Raw genomic sequence first — 13,175 nt, 5'->3', positions numbered from 1 at the left:
TTACCATGTTGGCCAGACTGGTTTCAAACTCCTGACCCCGTGATCTGCCTGCCTCGGCCTCCCAAAGTGCTGAGATTACAGATGTGAGCCACTGCACTTGGCCTTGAAGAAACTATTTATGAAGTCCCTACTTTTAGTAGGTCTGAGGAAAGGTGTTAACTTCTTATGGAACTGGGCACAGATTTGTCCATTTAGGAGATGCCACTTTCACTATTCAGGAGCTGTTCATACATACTCAAAAACAGTGGGATGAGGAGAGGAGGAAGAGTGGCTTTTATGCCACCAGACCCCCACTCTTTTGATCATCACAGGCGCAAAATGTCCCCATCTCCTGCCCAATGGGAGACAGCACTAGATCTGGTGGTCTGGTGAGATCTCCTCCGATGCTCAGCTTGTGTGCTCATGAGCACTTGCCAGGGAACTCCACAGCTGTACAGATAAGTTCAGGCCCACTTCCCCAGAGCAGGCTGGCTCCCTGTGGTCTGTCTCGCCTCACAGCAGGCTTCCAGGACTTTTTCTCTTGGTAATTGTCAGTCCCTGAAGATAAGCACATAGGCACTTTTTATTTTAAGACTTTACTGTTAAATGAAAGATAGCAGCATTAGGAAATCAAAAGTCTTAGACCCACTTCCCCTCTGGAAGCCCCTTGGGATATAGTTTTTATTCCTTGTGTTGGGCTTTCTTTTCTTTCTGACTTCTTTCTCTTTCTCCTATTAAAGGAAAAGTTTGCTCTCAGGGAAACCTCAGTCCCAGAATGTAGGCCTGAAGATGCAGGGTATGCCAAATGCTTCATAATTTTTTCTGTTCAGTCTGGGAGCTCACATCTGTGGGCAGTGTCCCCAGGTTATCAGCTCTGAGACATTTGGGGCATTTCCTCAAAGCCTCATTTTCTTTAGCAATCCAAATAACATTATCTCATTCAATTCAAAGTGTTCATTGAGTCTTCCTTCCCCTAAATTCAGCATAAGTCATAACCACTCTAGACCATGGCAGTGTATAATTTGCCCAAATGTGAATTCACTGATATTATTTGATTAGTAAAGATAACTTGATATAGTAAAGAATGATGGTAAATTGGCCTGGCTCCTGAGATTCTCAGGCAAATTCTATGCTGGCTTGAGTTCTCTGTAAGCTGACTTTAGATGACAGCTTTCACGTTTGGAAAACAGTATTCCAGACATGAAATAAGAAATTGTGAGTCACACAATCAACATAATACTAGGCCTGTGCCATGGCTGCTTTTAGAGTATTGTGTTTTAGTGCTCATTTAATTATCTGTTTGCTATAAAAGTTGGCAGTCCTGACTTTCCGATGTAAACAAAATAATATTGTCTAATTCCTTTGCTACTTATTGCCATAATAGCAGAAACTCTTAAATTTTATTTTAGAAACAGATTTCCCTTGTAATAGATCTTAAAGAGGTGAAATGGAATGTTCCTTTTGTAAGCCAACAAGCTGCTGTCACCACAGTAGGAAAAGTATTATAACTAAAGAAGAATCTAAAGAGAGGTCTTTTTATCAGTCACGACACATGGGTGAGTTGACAGCCTTGAGTCTAGTTGTCAGCTTTTAGCAGTCCAGAAATTGGTATCTTCAGGTTACTGAGTGCTGAGTAAACTCAGGGGTATTGACTGCTATTAACTGGTCAGTATATTCTCTCTACTGCAGCAGAGTCTATATGGGAAATCAAATGACAATCCAAAGTTTGCTTGGTAAGCATGATGTCAGAGCCAAAAGGAGTTGGATGGTCTGAGTGGCATATGTCACAGCCCCAGGGACAGGACGTCCTCCTCTCCATTCCAGAGACAGTGTTGTAGAACAGAGTCGGTCGCTTCTCCTCTTGGCTTGCCTAGTGCTGGAACCTGAGCATGAATAGCCTCTCTTGTTAAAATAGAACACAAAACCCTCTAAGGTTTGAGCAGATGAGAGGTCTGGAAGATGAGACTGTGCATGCAATTACCAGCTTGTCTTCCTGGATTTTCCCTCTCCTGCCAGTTCCCTCTCTTTGACTTTGGGTGTTTATTACCATCTTCAGCCCCAGGGTATATTGTGCCCTCTAAAATACTGGGTGAAGGGAAACATCAGACCTCTTCCTATTGTTCTCAGTACAGCTGAGAAAGGCTGCAACAGCCAATGAATGTCTTATTAAAATTAATAGAAAGCTGAAGGATATAAACATGTACCAAAACTGTAAAAAGTTGATGGTTGATGGAGGATAAATTTCTGTACCTGAGCTCGCAGCAAAAGGTTGGGAAATCTAAGCCAAGTAATTAGTCATGACCAGGTTAAACAATGACTTCATTTTCTAAAGTGATACCTTTTCAAAGAGTGCTGCCCTTTAAATCATCTTTACCTCTGCCAGGCAGCTACAGCTGAATAGCTTGTGTGTCCTTTATTAGCTTGCTTCACTTTTGCAGATGGTTTATCTCATTTTTAACAGATTCTTATTCAGTTCATTCTTAGGGTTGCACCATTTCCGACATTGTCCCTAAATTCTAGGGTTGCTTCACAAAGCCTGGAATGTCATGATTACAATGATTATAAAATCAGTGTGTCAGAGTCATAGAAATGCCTTCTTTTTCTGGCTTGTTTAGACTATCATTATGAAGACATTTAAAAATATTCAATATTTTTTCAATTAGTAGCAGCCATTTTTTTTTTCTTTTGATACAGGGTCTTGCTCTGTCACCCAGGCTGGAGTACATTGGCGCATCATAGCTAACTATAACCTTGAGTTCCTGGGTTCAAATGATTCTCCTGCCTCAGCCTCTCAATTACCTAGGACTACAGGCATATACTACCAGACTTGGCTAATTTATTTTATTTTTGCAGAAACAGCATCTTGCTCTTTTGCCCAGACTAGTCTTGAACTAGTGGCCTCAAGTGATTGTCCCACCTTGGCCTCCTAAAGCACTGGGATTACAGGCCTGAGCCACAGTGCCTGACTCAGCAACTGTTTTTTGTCGTTTTTATTTCTGAGGTCAGATCTCACTGTTACCCAGGCTGGAGTGCAGTGGTGCAATAATGGCTCATTGCAGCCTTGACCTCCCTGGCCTCAGGTGATCCTCCCACCTCAGTCTCCTGAGTAGCTGGGGCTACAGGTGTGTGCCATCATGCTCAGCTAATTTTTGTAGCTCTTTTTTTTTTTTTTTTTTTTTGGTAGAGATGGGGTTTCACCATGTTGTCCAGGCTCAGCCATTGTTTTTCAAGTTCAAATTGTTACATCTTTGGCCAATAAGAAGGAGCCTGTTTATGGGACTCTTGTGTCCTTTTGATGCGATCCCATTAATTGTGGAACATTTCCTTTCTTTTTGAGGTAATCAAATTGTTTCAGGGTCTTTTTGTATTTTTTCTGACCTGAACCTGAAATCAGTCACTTCTCATAGGAGCCTTAGTTCCTTTGAGTGGGGAATGGTTTTTAGTGACCATAACCCAGGTGAAGAGGGTGTTTATTGCTGCTGAGTTGTCCTTCTAAACCTATTCAATGGATATCTTTTTTTTTTTGAGATGGAGTCTTACTCTGTCACGTAGGCTGGAGTGCAATGGCACAATCTCAGCTCACTGCAGCCTCTGCCTCCCAGGTTCAGGCAATTCTACTGCCTCAGCCTTCCGAGTAGCTGGGACTACAGGTGCCTGCCACTATGTCTGGCTAATTTTTGTATTTTTGGTAGAGATGAGGTTTCACCATCTAGGCCAGGCTGGTCTCGAACTCCTGACCTTGTGATCTGTCCACCTTGGCCTCCCAAAGTGTTGGGATTACAGGTGTGAGCCACTGTGCTTGGCTGTATGTATTTTTTTTGAAAAGAAATAAAATGAGTTCATACTAGTGTTTCCCATATAAATATATTATTGTAGTGTTTTAAAGAAAACTTACTTTTGTTGCACACTTATATTTTCTATTACATTGAAAACATCTTGGCTCCATTTGATGTTAGCATAATTATTTTATGTGCTTTATCCTGTAGTGGATATAAGAATTTAAGAAATAATAGGAATATTATTAATAACAAGAATACTATTGAATGAAATGTTAAGATTTCTTTGCCTTTTTATTTGCTCTGGGAATATGTACCACTGTTGATGTAGAGTCATAATATTGTGTTCCATGTCAATTTAAAATAATTATTTTTTCTGTGTTCATATGTTATCAGTGGGATAGTCCATTAGGTTGATTTCCATTAATTTTCAATTGTTAGAGTTTTCTTTTACAATTTAAAAATGATTCATTCATTTATTCATTTGTAGTCAGGGGCTAGGTCTGTTGCTCAGGCTGGAATGCAGGGGTGCAATCATAGCTCACTGCAGCTTTGAACTCCTGGTTTCAAGCCATCTTCCAGGCTTCCAGAAAAAAAAAGTTCCTATTTCAAGCAGTTTCAGAAAGTAATAGTTCCTCATCTCTCCAGTGAGACTTCAGTAGTTCTGAACTATTAGCCATCATTCTGGTTTAAAAAAAAAAAAAAGAAAAGAAAAGAAAAAAAGAAAAGTCACAAGTGTGAGCACTGTGCCTGGACTATTTTATGTATTTTCAAAATTTATTTTTATGTTTTCTTTTTAAGAGATGGGGTCTTGCTATTTTGCCCAAGCTGGCCTCAAACTCTTGGGCCTAAGCAATTTTCCCACCTCAGCCTGCCAAGTAGCTGGGACTATGGGCATGCTCCATCATGCGTGTTTTTTTTTTAAATTCAATTTGTTAATATTATTAATATAATGCTATTCCAGAGCCAAAACTACAGAAGGCACATCAAGAGAGGACTCAGTTTTCCATTCTTGTCTCCTCCACAGTGCTCCCTCTCCCATACAAGTTTTTGGTTTATCGATCTAGTGTCTCGTTTTATAAATATTAGCAGACGGAAATATCTTTATATCCCCTCCAGACCCTTTCATCCATTTTTATGGTAAATATACTACTAGTGAATATTGACGTTTGAGAATGAGTTTTCTTTTTTTTAACCTTAACGATGGCTAATAGTTCAGAACTACTGAAGTCTGGCTGGAGAGATGAGGACTATTACTTTTTAAAAGGAACACTTTTTTCTGGAAGCCCATTTTTCCCGAAAGAAACAGTCATTTTTTTCCCTTCATTTTCTCCGCGCCTCTCTAAGCTGTCAGGAAATAATTCAACGCAATTCGGGCTGAAGCGTGTGCTTCGCCGCCAGCGGTCGGATCACAGTCCATTCCGAGGCTGCTCGGAAGAGGGAGTAGCGGACGCTCGCGTCGCTGGTGTTCTGCCCTGAGGCTGACGCCCCTCGTTACTCCCTCCATTCTCTCCCATATCTGGGAGAAGCACAGACATCTCTCTCTCTCTTTTTTTGGTCTCCTAACGCAGTTGCTCGCCCACCAGCTCCCTGGCTCTGCCACTCCCGGGCGCGGGGGAGCTGGGGCCTCCCCGCCTGCGCACGGCGGTTCTGGGATTGGGGGCGGGCGCGCCGCCTCTGTCTCCCGCGCTCGCTGTCTCCCGCCCTCCCCGCCTCCTGCGACCTCCTGCCTCAGCCTTGCAGGCTCCGCACTGCAGATGCCCGCTGGCTTCCCTGCGCTCTGTGGCTCCCGCGGTGCCCCACAAGTCCCGGTGACCCTCCAGCACCTGCTGCGCGCTCCTTTTTCCCAGGGGCCGGTCAGCCGCTGAGAGTGGATCGCACTCACTCAGCCCTGAGAGCGCATCCGCTCAGCTAGTGGGGCAGCGGGGACCGAGGCAGACGGTGGCCGCGCCGGATCCCGGGCGCTCCCGGATGCGGCAGGACAAGCTGACCGGCTCTCTGAGGCGCGGAGGAAGATGCCTGAAGCGGCAGGGCGGCGGCGTGGGCACCATCCTGAGCAATGTGCTCAAGAAGCGCAGCTGCATTTCCCGGACTGCGCCCCGGCTGCTCTGTACCCTGGAGCCGGGTGAGGACCCGGGGCTGCAGATGGGGCGCTAGAAAGTAGCACAGGGACTGCCCGCGCTTCTGCCTTAGCCTGACTCCGAATAGGCCAGGGAGGGTCTGTGTGCCACCCGGTGCTGGGCACCGCATTGGCACCTGCGGGGCACGATCGGTCTGGGAGGACAGAGGGCAGACGGGGGCCTGGATGGGGCAGCGGCCTCTCCAGGCGCTGAGAACCTGCCGCTTCCACCTGCTGCCCGAGGACACCCACCCTGCGGCCTATGCGTTCGGTCTTCTCCGTGTGGCGGGGAAGTGCGAGTGGTTGCCAGAGCTATCAGAAGCCGCACTACCTATTGTGCTCCGGGCTCGCAGGAACCCAGACCTTGCGAGAGGTGTGTGTGGGCGGAGAGAGAGATAGGTTTGACACTGGAGGTCAGAGGGGAAAGGCAGTGGCTGCAAAGGCAAAATCGGGTGTATTTTCCTGCAGCATGAGTGCCGGGGTCAGCTCGAAAAGGAGCCTGTAATTTGTGAGTGCGGGTGGGGAGCAGCAAGAGATCCTTTTCATAGGTAAGGTCCGGGAGGGAGCGAGCCTGGCTGTGCTAGGCAAGGCCCTCCCAGCCGTCAGCCTGTGTTTACTGCTCCTTGCTTCTCCAGGCTGCATTAACTCCGTGTCGGCTCCATCACCCGGCATACCTCCCTGGGATTTTAAGAGCCTAGCCCTAGCGCGGGTTCCTGGGCCCAGAGGTTTCTAGCAAGGAGTGGCCGCAGAGGGTGTTGGCTGTACTCTCATTGGTGCGTGGCGCTCACCTGTCCCCTGGAGTGGCACCGGCTGGGCTCCAGGCGGGTTCAAGGTCCCCGGACCCCGCCCCCCAGCGCCTTCGGGACCTGCTGTAGAGCCACAGGAGAATGGAGGCACCAAAACCCAAAGGCGGGGGGGAAGGGGATGTGGCGCTGCCTTTCCCAACCTCGTGGTCTCTTTGTTTTTCTCCCCTAGGAAGTGTCTAGTTGCAGAGGCTGTCGTATTTATTCACTATCCTCCTTTACCTCTTCTAATTCTTTTTAAAAAATTTCCTTCCCACGTTAAAAGTGTTTTGTATTTCTGAATCCAGAACAGCTGTGATTATCAGATGAAACATAAACCTTCTCTCTGCTCTTATTCTGTTAGAAGAAAAGGGGAGTGAAAGTGACCTGGTTTAAGCCTTTGCATGCAGGCGGCGAATCATCAGTTTCAGTTAAATCCTCTTGCTCATTTTTGATCATGAGAGGATAGTTGTGGTTTTGGCCAACTAACTCCCGCTGGATTTCACTGTGGGAAGGCAATCAGCACGATACTCAGCAGGTGCCCTGGAAAAGTCAGAGGAGCATATTTGGTCAAATCCTTTTAGTGCTGCAAGAGTAAGTCAGCGCAAGACTGAATTTCCTGGTCTTTGTTATAATGCAAACGTCAGGATTATACACTCCTCAATTCAGCACCCCGAGTCCGGACAGCAACCTCACATCAAGGTCTCGTTTCAGAGTGCCATAAAGTGTGCGCTAGGGCTGGAAACGCTCCTGTTGTGGCCATTGTATCACCGTTCTACCTTTGGGAAAGACTTCGTTTAAACTACTTCAGAGAGAGGCGGATCCATGGGGTATTTAATAGTCCTTCAGAGAAAAAAAATCTTATCCATCCAGGCAATGTGTGGCATGGCCCTGAAGCTTTGAAAAGAAATATCAAGGCATTGATTGGGTGCATGAGATTCTCTGCCACAGCTTACTTTGGAAACCTAGGACCCAACTCATACATTTACAGCACTCTTCCAGGATTCCAAGAACATCTGCATATTGTCAAGGGCTTGCAAAAATCAGATACATCTCTTTCGAGCTTCTTGACTCCATGTATATATATATTTGAAAAAACCAATCTACTTGATTACTTACTATTATTTAATAAATTCTGATAATTCTGAAGATTGCTCATATTCATACCAACCCCTAAGAAGTGGAAGTTGTGGAGAAGTTTTCAGTACACCTCATCTGCAATCAACAGTCTTAGAAACAAAAATGCCATCATTTGACTTTTGCAATTTATAAAACTCAATGTTATTGATAACATTTGGCATTTCTTAGTCCTTAAACTTTTGAGCAATAAAAGAATGGGGCCTGGTGCAGTGGCTCATGCCTTTAATCCTAGCATTTTAGGAGGTTGAGGCAGGTGGATTGCTTGGGTCAGGAGTTTGAGACCAGCCTGGCCAACATGATGAAACCCTTTCTCTACTGAAAATACAAAAATTAGCTGGGTGTGATGGCATGTGCCTGTAATCCGGGCTGTTCGGGAGGCTGAGGTGGGAGGATCACTTGAGCTCAGGAATTCAAGGCTGCAGAGTGCTATGATCGTGCCTGTGAATAGCCACTGTACTTCAGCCTGGGTGATATATTGAGACTCTATCTCTTTAAAAGAAGAAAAGGAATTGAGACTGAGATAGGTTAGATACATTGTTTCAGTCTAGGAACCAAGTTGAATGGAGGACTTTGTGACTCCAAGCCTGTGGTGTCATTTTTTGTTTTTGTTTTTTGTGGTACTCCAGGCATCTGTGTAAACCACCATCATATGTAGTAAGGCATATTCTATTGCTGTAGGGTATTTTCCTATTTTAATAATCAATATACTTACCTTTTAGTAAAATAGACTAAAATTTAGTAAAAATACATGCTTTTAAAAAATTTGTGATGATTCAGTAGAATCAAGCTTTTATTTGTATTTTTGATATAACTTGTTATATAGTCTCCCGAAATAACATCTATATATGTATTTGTCTTTCAGGAGTTGATACAAAGTTGAAATTCACTCTTGAGCCATCTTTAGGTCAAAATGGTTTTCAGCAGGTAACTTTGGTTTTGGAAACACTCTTCTTTTGGGGGTACCAACAGGGTACATTAGGATATATTCTCAAAGTGGGAATAATGTGTTCTTTGATATGCACATGAAGATGACTAACTTCAAAAGTATTTCAGGTAAAGTAGCTTTTGAGCTACAAGTGGCCTGGTTTATATTTGCAATGAAAAGTTTTACACTTTCTATTAATGGTACATGTGCAAAAAAGTTTTAAAATTAATAAATTTCACACCTGTATCATAATGTCTATTACTGTGAACCCCATAATATATGTTTCAGCTTATTAACCAGAGCTTCCCAACCATTTTATGTGTACTGCAAAGGGGTCACAGATGTGTTAAGGGTGCCGAAGGGGTGGGATGTGGCACAGTAATAGCCATGGACTGATGATCACTTCTGTCTGAAAAAAGCTTTGATTGTTTTCTCCATCGTGCTGTGGAAATTTCAACATACAATGTGAATGTCAAGATTGAAAAGGGAAAAAGATTGAAAAGTGCTTAGCTAGGTCACCATGATCACTTCCCAAGATTTCTTCTTTGTTCCTAGTGGTATGATGCTCTCAAGGCAGTTGCCAGGCTGTCCACAGGAATACCAAAGGAATGGAGGAGAAAGGTAAGGAGGACTCACAGGACTGGAATACGGAAGGATCATCACTGCCCTTCTTTAAAGTCTCTGGAATGTCAAAAAGTATATAGGTTTAGTTATTTGAAACCTATCTTGATTATTCATTCATGCAATAAATATTGATTGATTATTCTGTGCCAAATTATGTTCTAGGTACTAGGGATACAGCAGTGGAAAAAACAAAACAGACCAAAGTTTTTGTCCTCATGGAGCTTACAATGAATAAGATATAAAGTATGTCAGACAGTAATAAGTACAATGGGTAAAAATAAAGTATAGAGAGAAATAAGGAACGTTTAGGAGGAAAGGGATAGGAGGTGGAATTTTAAATAGCAAAGTGACATTCGAGTAGGTCCCTGAAAGAGGTGAGAAGCCAGACATGTAACTACCTATGGGGAGATCCTCCAGACAGAGGGAACAGCCAGTGCAAGCACCCCCTCAGCCTTCAGGTGGGAGCATCTCCTGCCTCACCTTTCAGTTGTATTCAAGCAAAGATGGGGTGTGGCAAGGCTGAGGCACAGTGAACAAAGAGAGAAGAAATAGGAGAGGGGGTCATAGAGGTGATGTGGTGGGTTGGGGTGTGGCAGATCGTGGATAACCTGGTAGGTTACCATAGGACTTGGGCTTTTGGTCAGTTTGAGCTAGGAAGCATTGGGAAGTTTTGAGCAGAAGAGTGACATAATCTGACTTTTTTATTATGAATGGAATACTCTGGCTACTGACTTGAGAATATGAGAGACAAAGGCTGAAGTAGAGATGAGTAGACTTGCAGTAGCTCAGGCAGGAGATGTATCAGGGTTGTGGTGGTGGAGATGGAGATCCTAGATGTATTTTGAAGGCTGAACTGACATGAATTCCTATTGGGTTGAATATAAGGTATAAAAGGAATGTAAAAGATGACTTCAAGATTTTGGCCTGAGTGATTGGGAGGTAGAGTTACTGTTTACTCAGATGGCAGGAGGAGACGTATGTGTGTGTCTGTCTGTATGTGTAGGTGGGGTGGGTGGTGGAGCAAGTGACTGGTTTTGGATCTGTTGAGATGCCTATTAGATATCTAATTTGAAGGTATCAAGCAAGCATTTGGATATATGCTTCTAATGTTAGGAGAGAAGTCTGGAGATATAAATCAATGTTGTTCCTGCTAAATTATGTTTAAATACCAAAACTTGAAATACATGCTTAGGACATTAATTATGAGTCTAATCTTGATATTTCTAGAATTTGAGCACTGAGGGTTCCTCAAAATATATATATATATAAATGACATTATGAAATACAACTTTCAGAAACAGATTTTTCTGGATAAGATAATCAAAGGAGTAAAAATATCCAGTGGCTCTTTTAAAAAACTTATTCATTATGAGAGCCCATCTGTCAGTTTTGTGTACATGTGTGAGAGAGAGAGATGATTTAAAGGCAGAGGCCACACTATGGTGAAAAAAGCCCCATTCGCCATGAGTGACCAGATGGCTCTTGCCTAAGTATGGAGAGCATTCAGAGCCAAGTAAAACAGGCTTATAAGATTATGCAGGTTATTCAATGAACAGAAATAAAATTTCAAAATCTTCTTGGTTTCTCTTCCTAACAGTATCCCTGGTGCCTGGATTGCTGCTTGACACATAGTAGGAACTCAACAAATATATATTGAACAAGTAAATAAAAGGCCCAATATAGTGCAATTCAGTAAAGCAAAAACTCAATGAGGCTCTTGTAGGTTTCGACTTAGGAGTGATGTCTGGTCTTGGGACATTTCTTATTTTCTTGTTGAATACAATAACTACTTTCTAATAAAAGATGAAATTATGTATTCTACTTTGGCATTCTTCTTTGTCTATGTAATGTTTTAGGTTTGGTTGACCTTGGCAGATCATTATTTGCACAGTATAGCCATTGACTGGGACAAAACCATGCGCTTCACTTTCAATGAAAGGAGTAATCCTGATGATGACTCCATGGGAATTCAGATAGTCAAGGTAATACCCCTGAACTTGGCCTGTCATCCTAATACAGAAGAAAGACTCTAAGAGCCAATGTTTTTTGGACAGAGGATCAGATGATCTCTACCTTCTGGTCTGAATGTCTGTATATTTTCTGCCTTCTCATTTCATTAGCTTTTTCATGGGGAACCTTGACAATGTATTGTCTGCGTAAATTTAAATGTTAGTGAATGAGCTAACATTTAAAAAGAAAATGTCAGGGAATGAGCTTTCATTCATATTCAATTTATTAGTCTTCCTCACACCATAGGAAGGACCTTTTATCATGGGTCAATGCTACCAACTGGATTTTTATGTAAAAGTCACTGATTGAAAAAGTTAAGTATATTTCATATGAGAATCATTTGGTTCTTATTAGGGTCTTTGATAGTTTCTTAACGCCATTTTCTAAAGATAGGTTCACAGGTGGGTCTGTTCCAACCACATGCTTGTGGGTTCAAGCCAGCTGTGTAGGCAGCTGTGGTTTGCCTACCTGGATTATTATAGCTGAACAGAGCCTGGTGCTAAAAGCCAAGGATGCTGATTCTGATTCCAGTCTTAGCCTCTTACATAAGGCTGTAGCACATAGGTTTTGATTTTATATGAGTACATTGCAGTGTGATGCTAAGCTGGAGCTTTAAAAGGAAAGTTGTTTCATCCAAATTTTGGCCACCTCAAGATGGCTAATGTTTTGGCATGTTTGGAGTTTTTTTTTTTTTTTTAAGGAGAAAGTACTAACTAAAATGAGCTGCTTTTTGTTCTAACTTGGTCTGTTTCAGACAAATGCTAAAAAAATTATGCAGTTTTACATTGTGTACTAAAAAGCCTTTGCATTATTCACATTTCAGCTATATATTTGGAATTTTAGAATATGTTTCACAGAGATGAAGTATCTCATATTTCAAATATTTCCTTTCTAACTGGTGAATTAAGGCAGTGCATCGTTTGTAAGAATCATGTTATTAGGAAGATCTTTTATTTTCTCATTGAAGTGAATGCTATGTCAGTAAATGACTTCAGCTCTTGAAAATTGTAGTCCCTGCTTAGTAATTAAATTACAGATATTGCCTTCATTAAATGTTAAAGCATAGCAAATATTTCTGTCTTTCTTATATAAATTCATAAAACAATTTGAATAGAATGATTTTTTCTCTCTATAATCACATATTTTGCTATTTTGATTTCACTCCTTTATGTTATTTAGAGTTTTGATAGCTAAGTATACTTTTTTTGTAGAAAGAACAAATGTTAGCCTCAAGCATACATGTATTCGGATGACTGTTGTTTTATCTGAGAAATATTATTAAAACAAACTATCAATTTATATGAAATTATAATGTAATTATTGTTGATTCTGGGTTGCTTTTTTGTGGTAATCCTAGAAACATTTTAAGTTGAAATTTGCCTGACTGAAATTGCCCTTGCAAATCTCTCTTAAAATATTACATACTATTTCATATTACAAAATATTAAGAAAAAGAAAGCTAAAAATGCATTTTAGCTCATATGTATAAGCCACATGTACATTTTTGAAAAATAAAATTTATGTTGATAAATTTGACTCTGTTTATTGAGTCAAAAAATAATTAAAGGTATTTTTTTGGAAAGAATTTATTTTTGAAAATATTATTTCCCTTCCATTTTAGGACCTTCACCGCACAGGCTGTAGTTCTTACTGTGGCCAAGAGGCTGAGCAGGACAGGGTTGTGTTGAAGCGGGTGCTACTGGCCTATGCCCGATGGAACAAAACTGTTGGGTACTGCCAAGGCTTTAACATCCTGGCTGCACTAATTCTGGAAGTGATGGAAGGGAATGAAGGGGATGCCCTCAAAGTGAGTAGCAGGT

General features: G+C 42.0%; 1 protein-coding gene across 6 annotated transcripts in view; it reads left to right on the top strand.

Moving 5' to 3' along the window:
• The window catches only part of TBC1D30 (TBC1 domain family member 30), a 118,058-nt gene that overhangs the window by 40,226 nt on the left and 64,657 nt on the right, over nucleotides 1-13,175 (top strand). For 2 of the 6 annotated variants that reach the window (XM_002752706.7, XM_009004157.5), the window contains exons 1-5: nucleotides 5,509-5,880; nucleotides 8,659-8,720; nucleotides 9,277-9,342; nucleotides 11,202-11,327; nucleotides 12,977-13,162. In XM_002752706.7, coding sequence (XP_002752752.2) covers nucleotides 5,727-5,880; nucleotides 8,659-8,720; nucleotides 9,277-9,342; nucleotides 11,202-11,327; nucleotides 12,977-13,162 — 594 coding nt within the window. In that variant the 5' untranslated portion in view covers nucleotides 5,509-5,726. Of the gene's footprint in view, nucleotides 1-5,508; nucleotides 5,881-6,017; nucleotides 6,248-8,658; nucleotides 8,721-9,276; nucleotides 9,343-11,201; nucleotides 11,328-12,976; nucleotides 13,163-13,175 lie in introns of those variants that run through there. The other 4 variants (XM_078336125.1, XM_035256195.3, XM_035256194.3 and 1 more) reach the window with 2 other exon arrangements.

The sequence above is a fragment of the Callithrix jacchus genome, chromosome 9 (genome assembly GCF_049354715.1).
Source record: "Callithrix jacchus isolate 240 chromosome 9, calJac240_pri, whole genome shotgun sequence".
NCBI lineage: Eukaryota > Metazoa > Chordata > Mammalia > Primates > Cebidae > Callithrix > Callithrix jacchus.
This window is presented reverse-complemented; position numbering and strand designations above follow the sequence as displayed.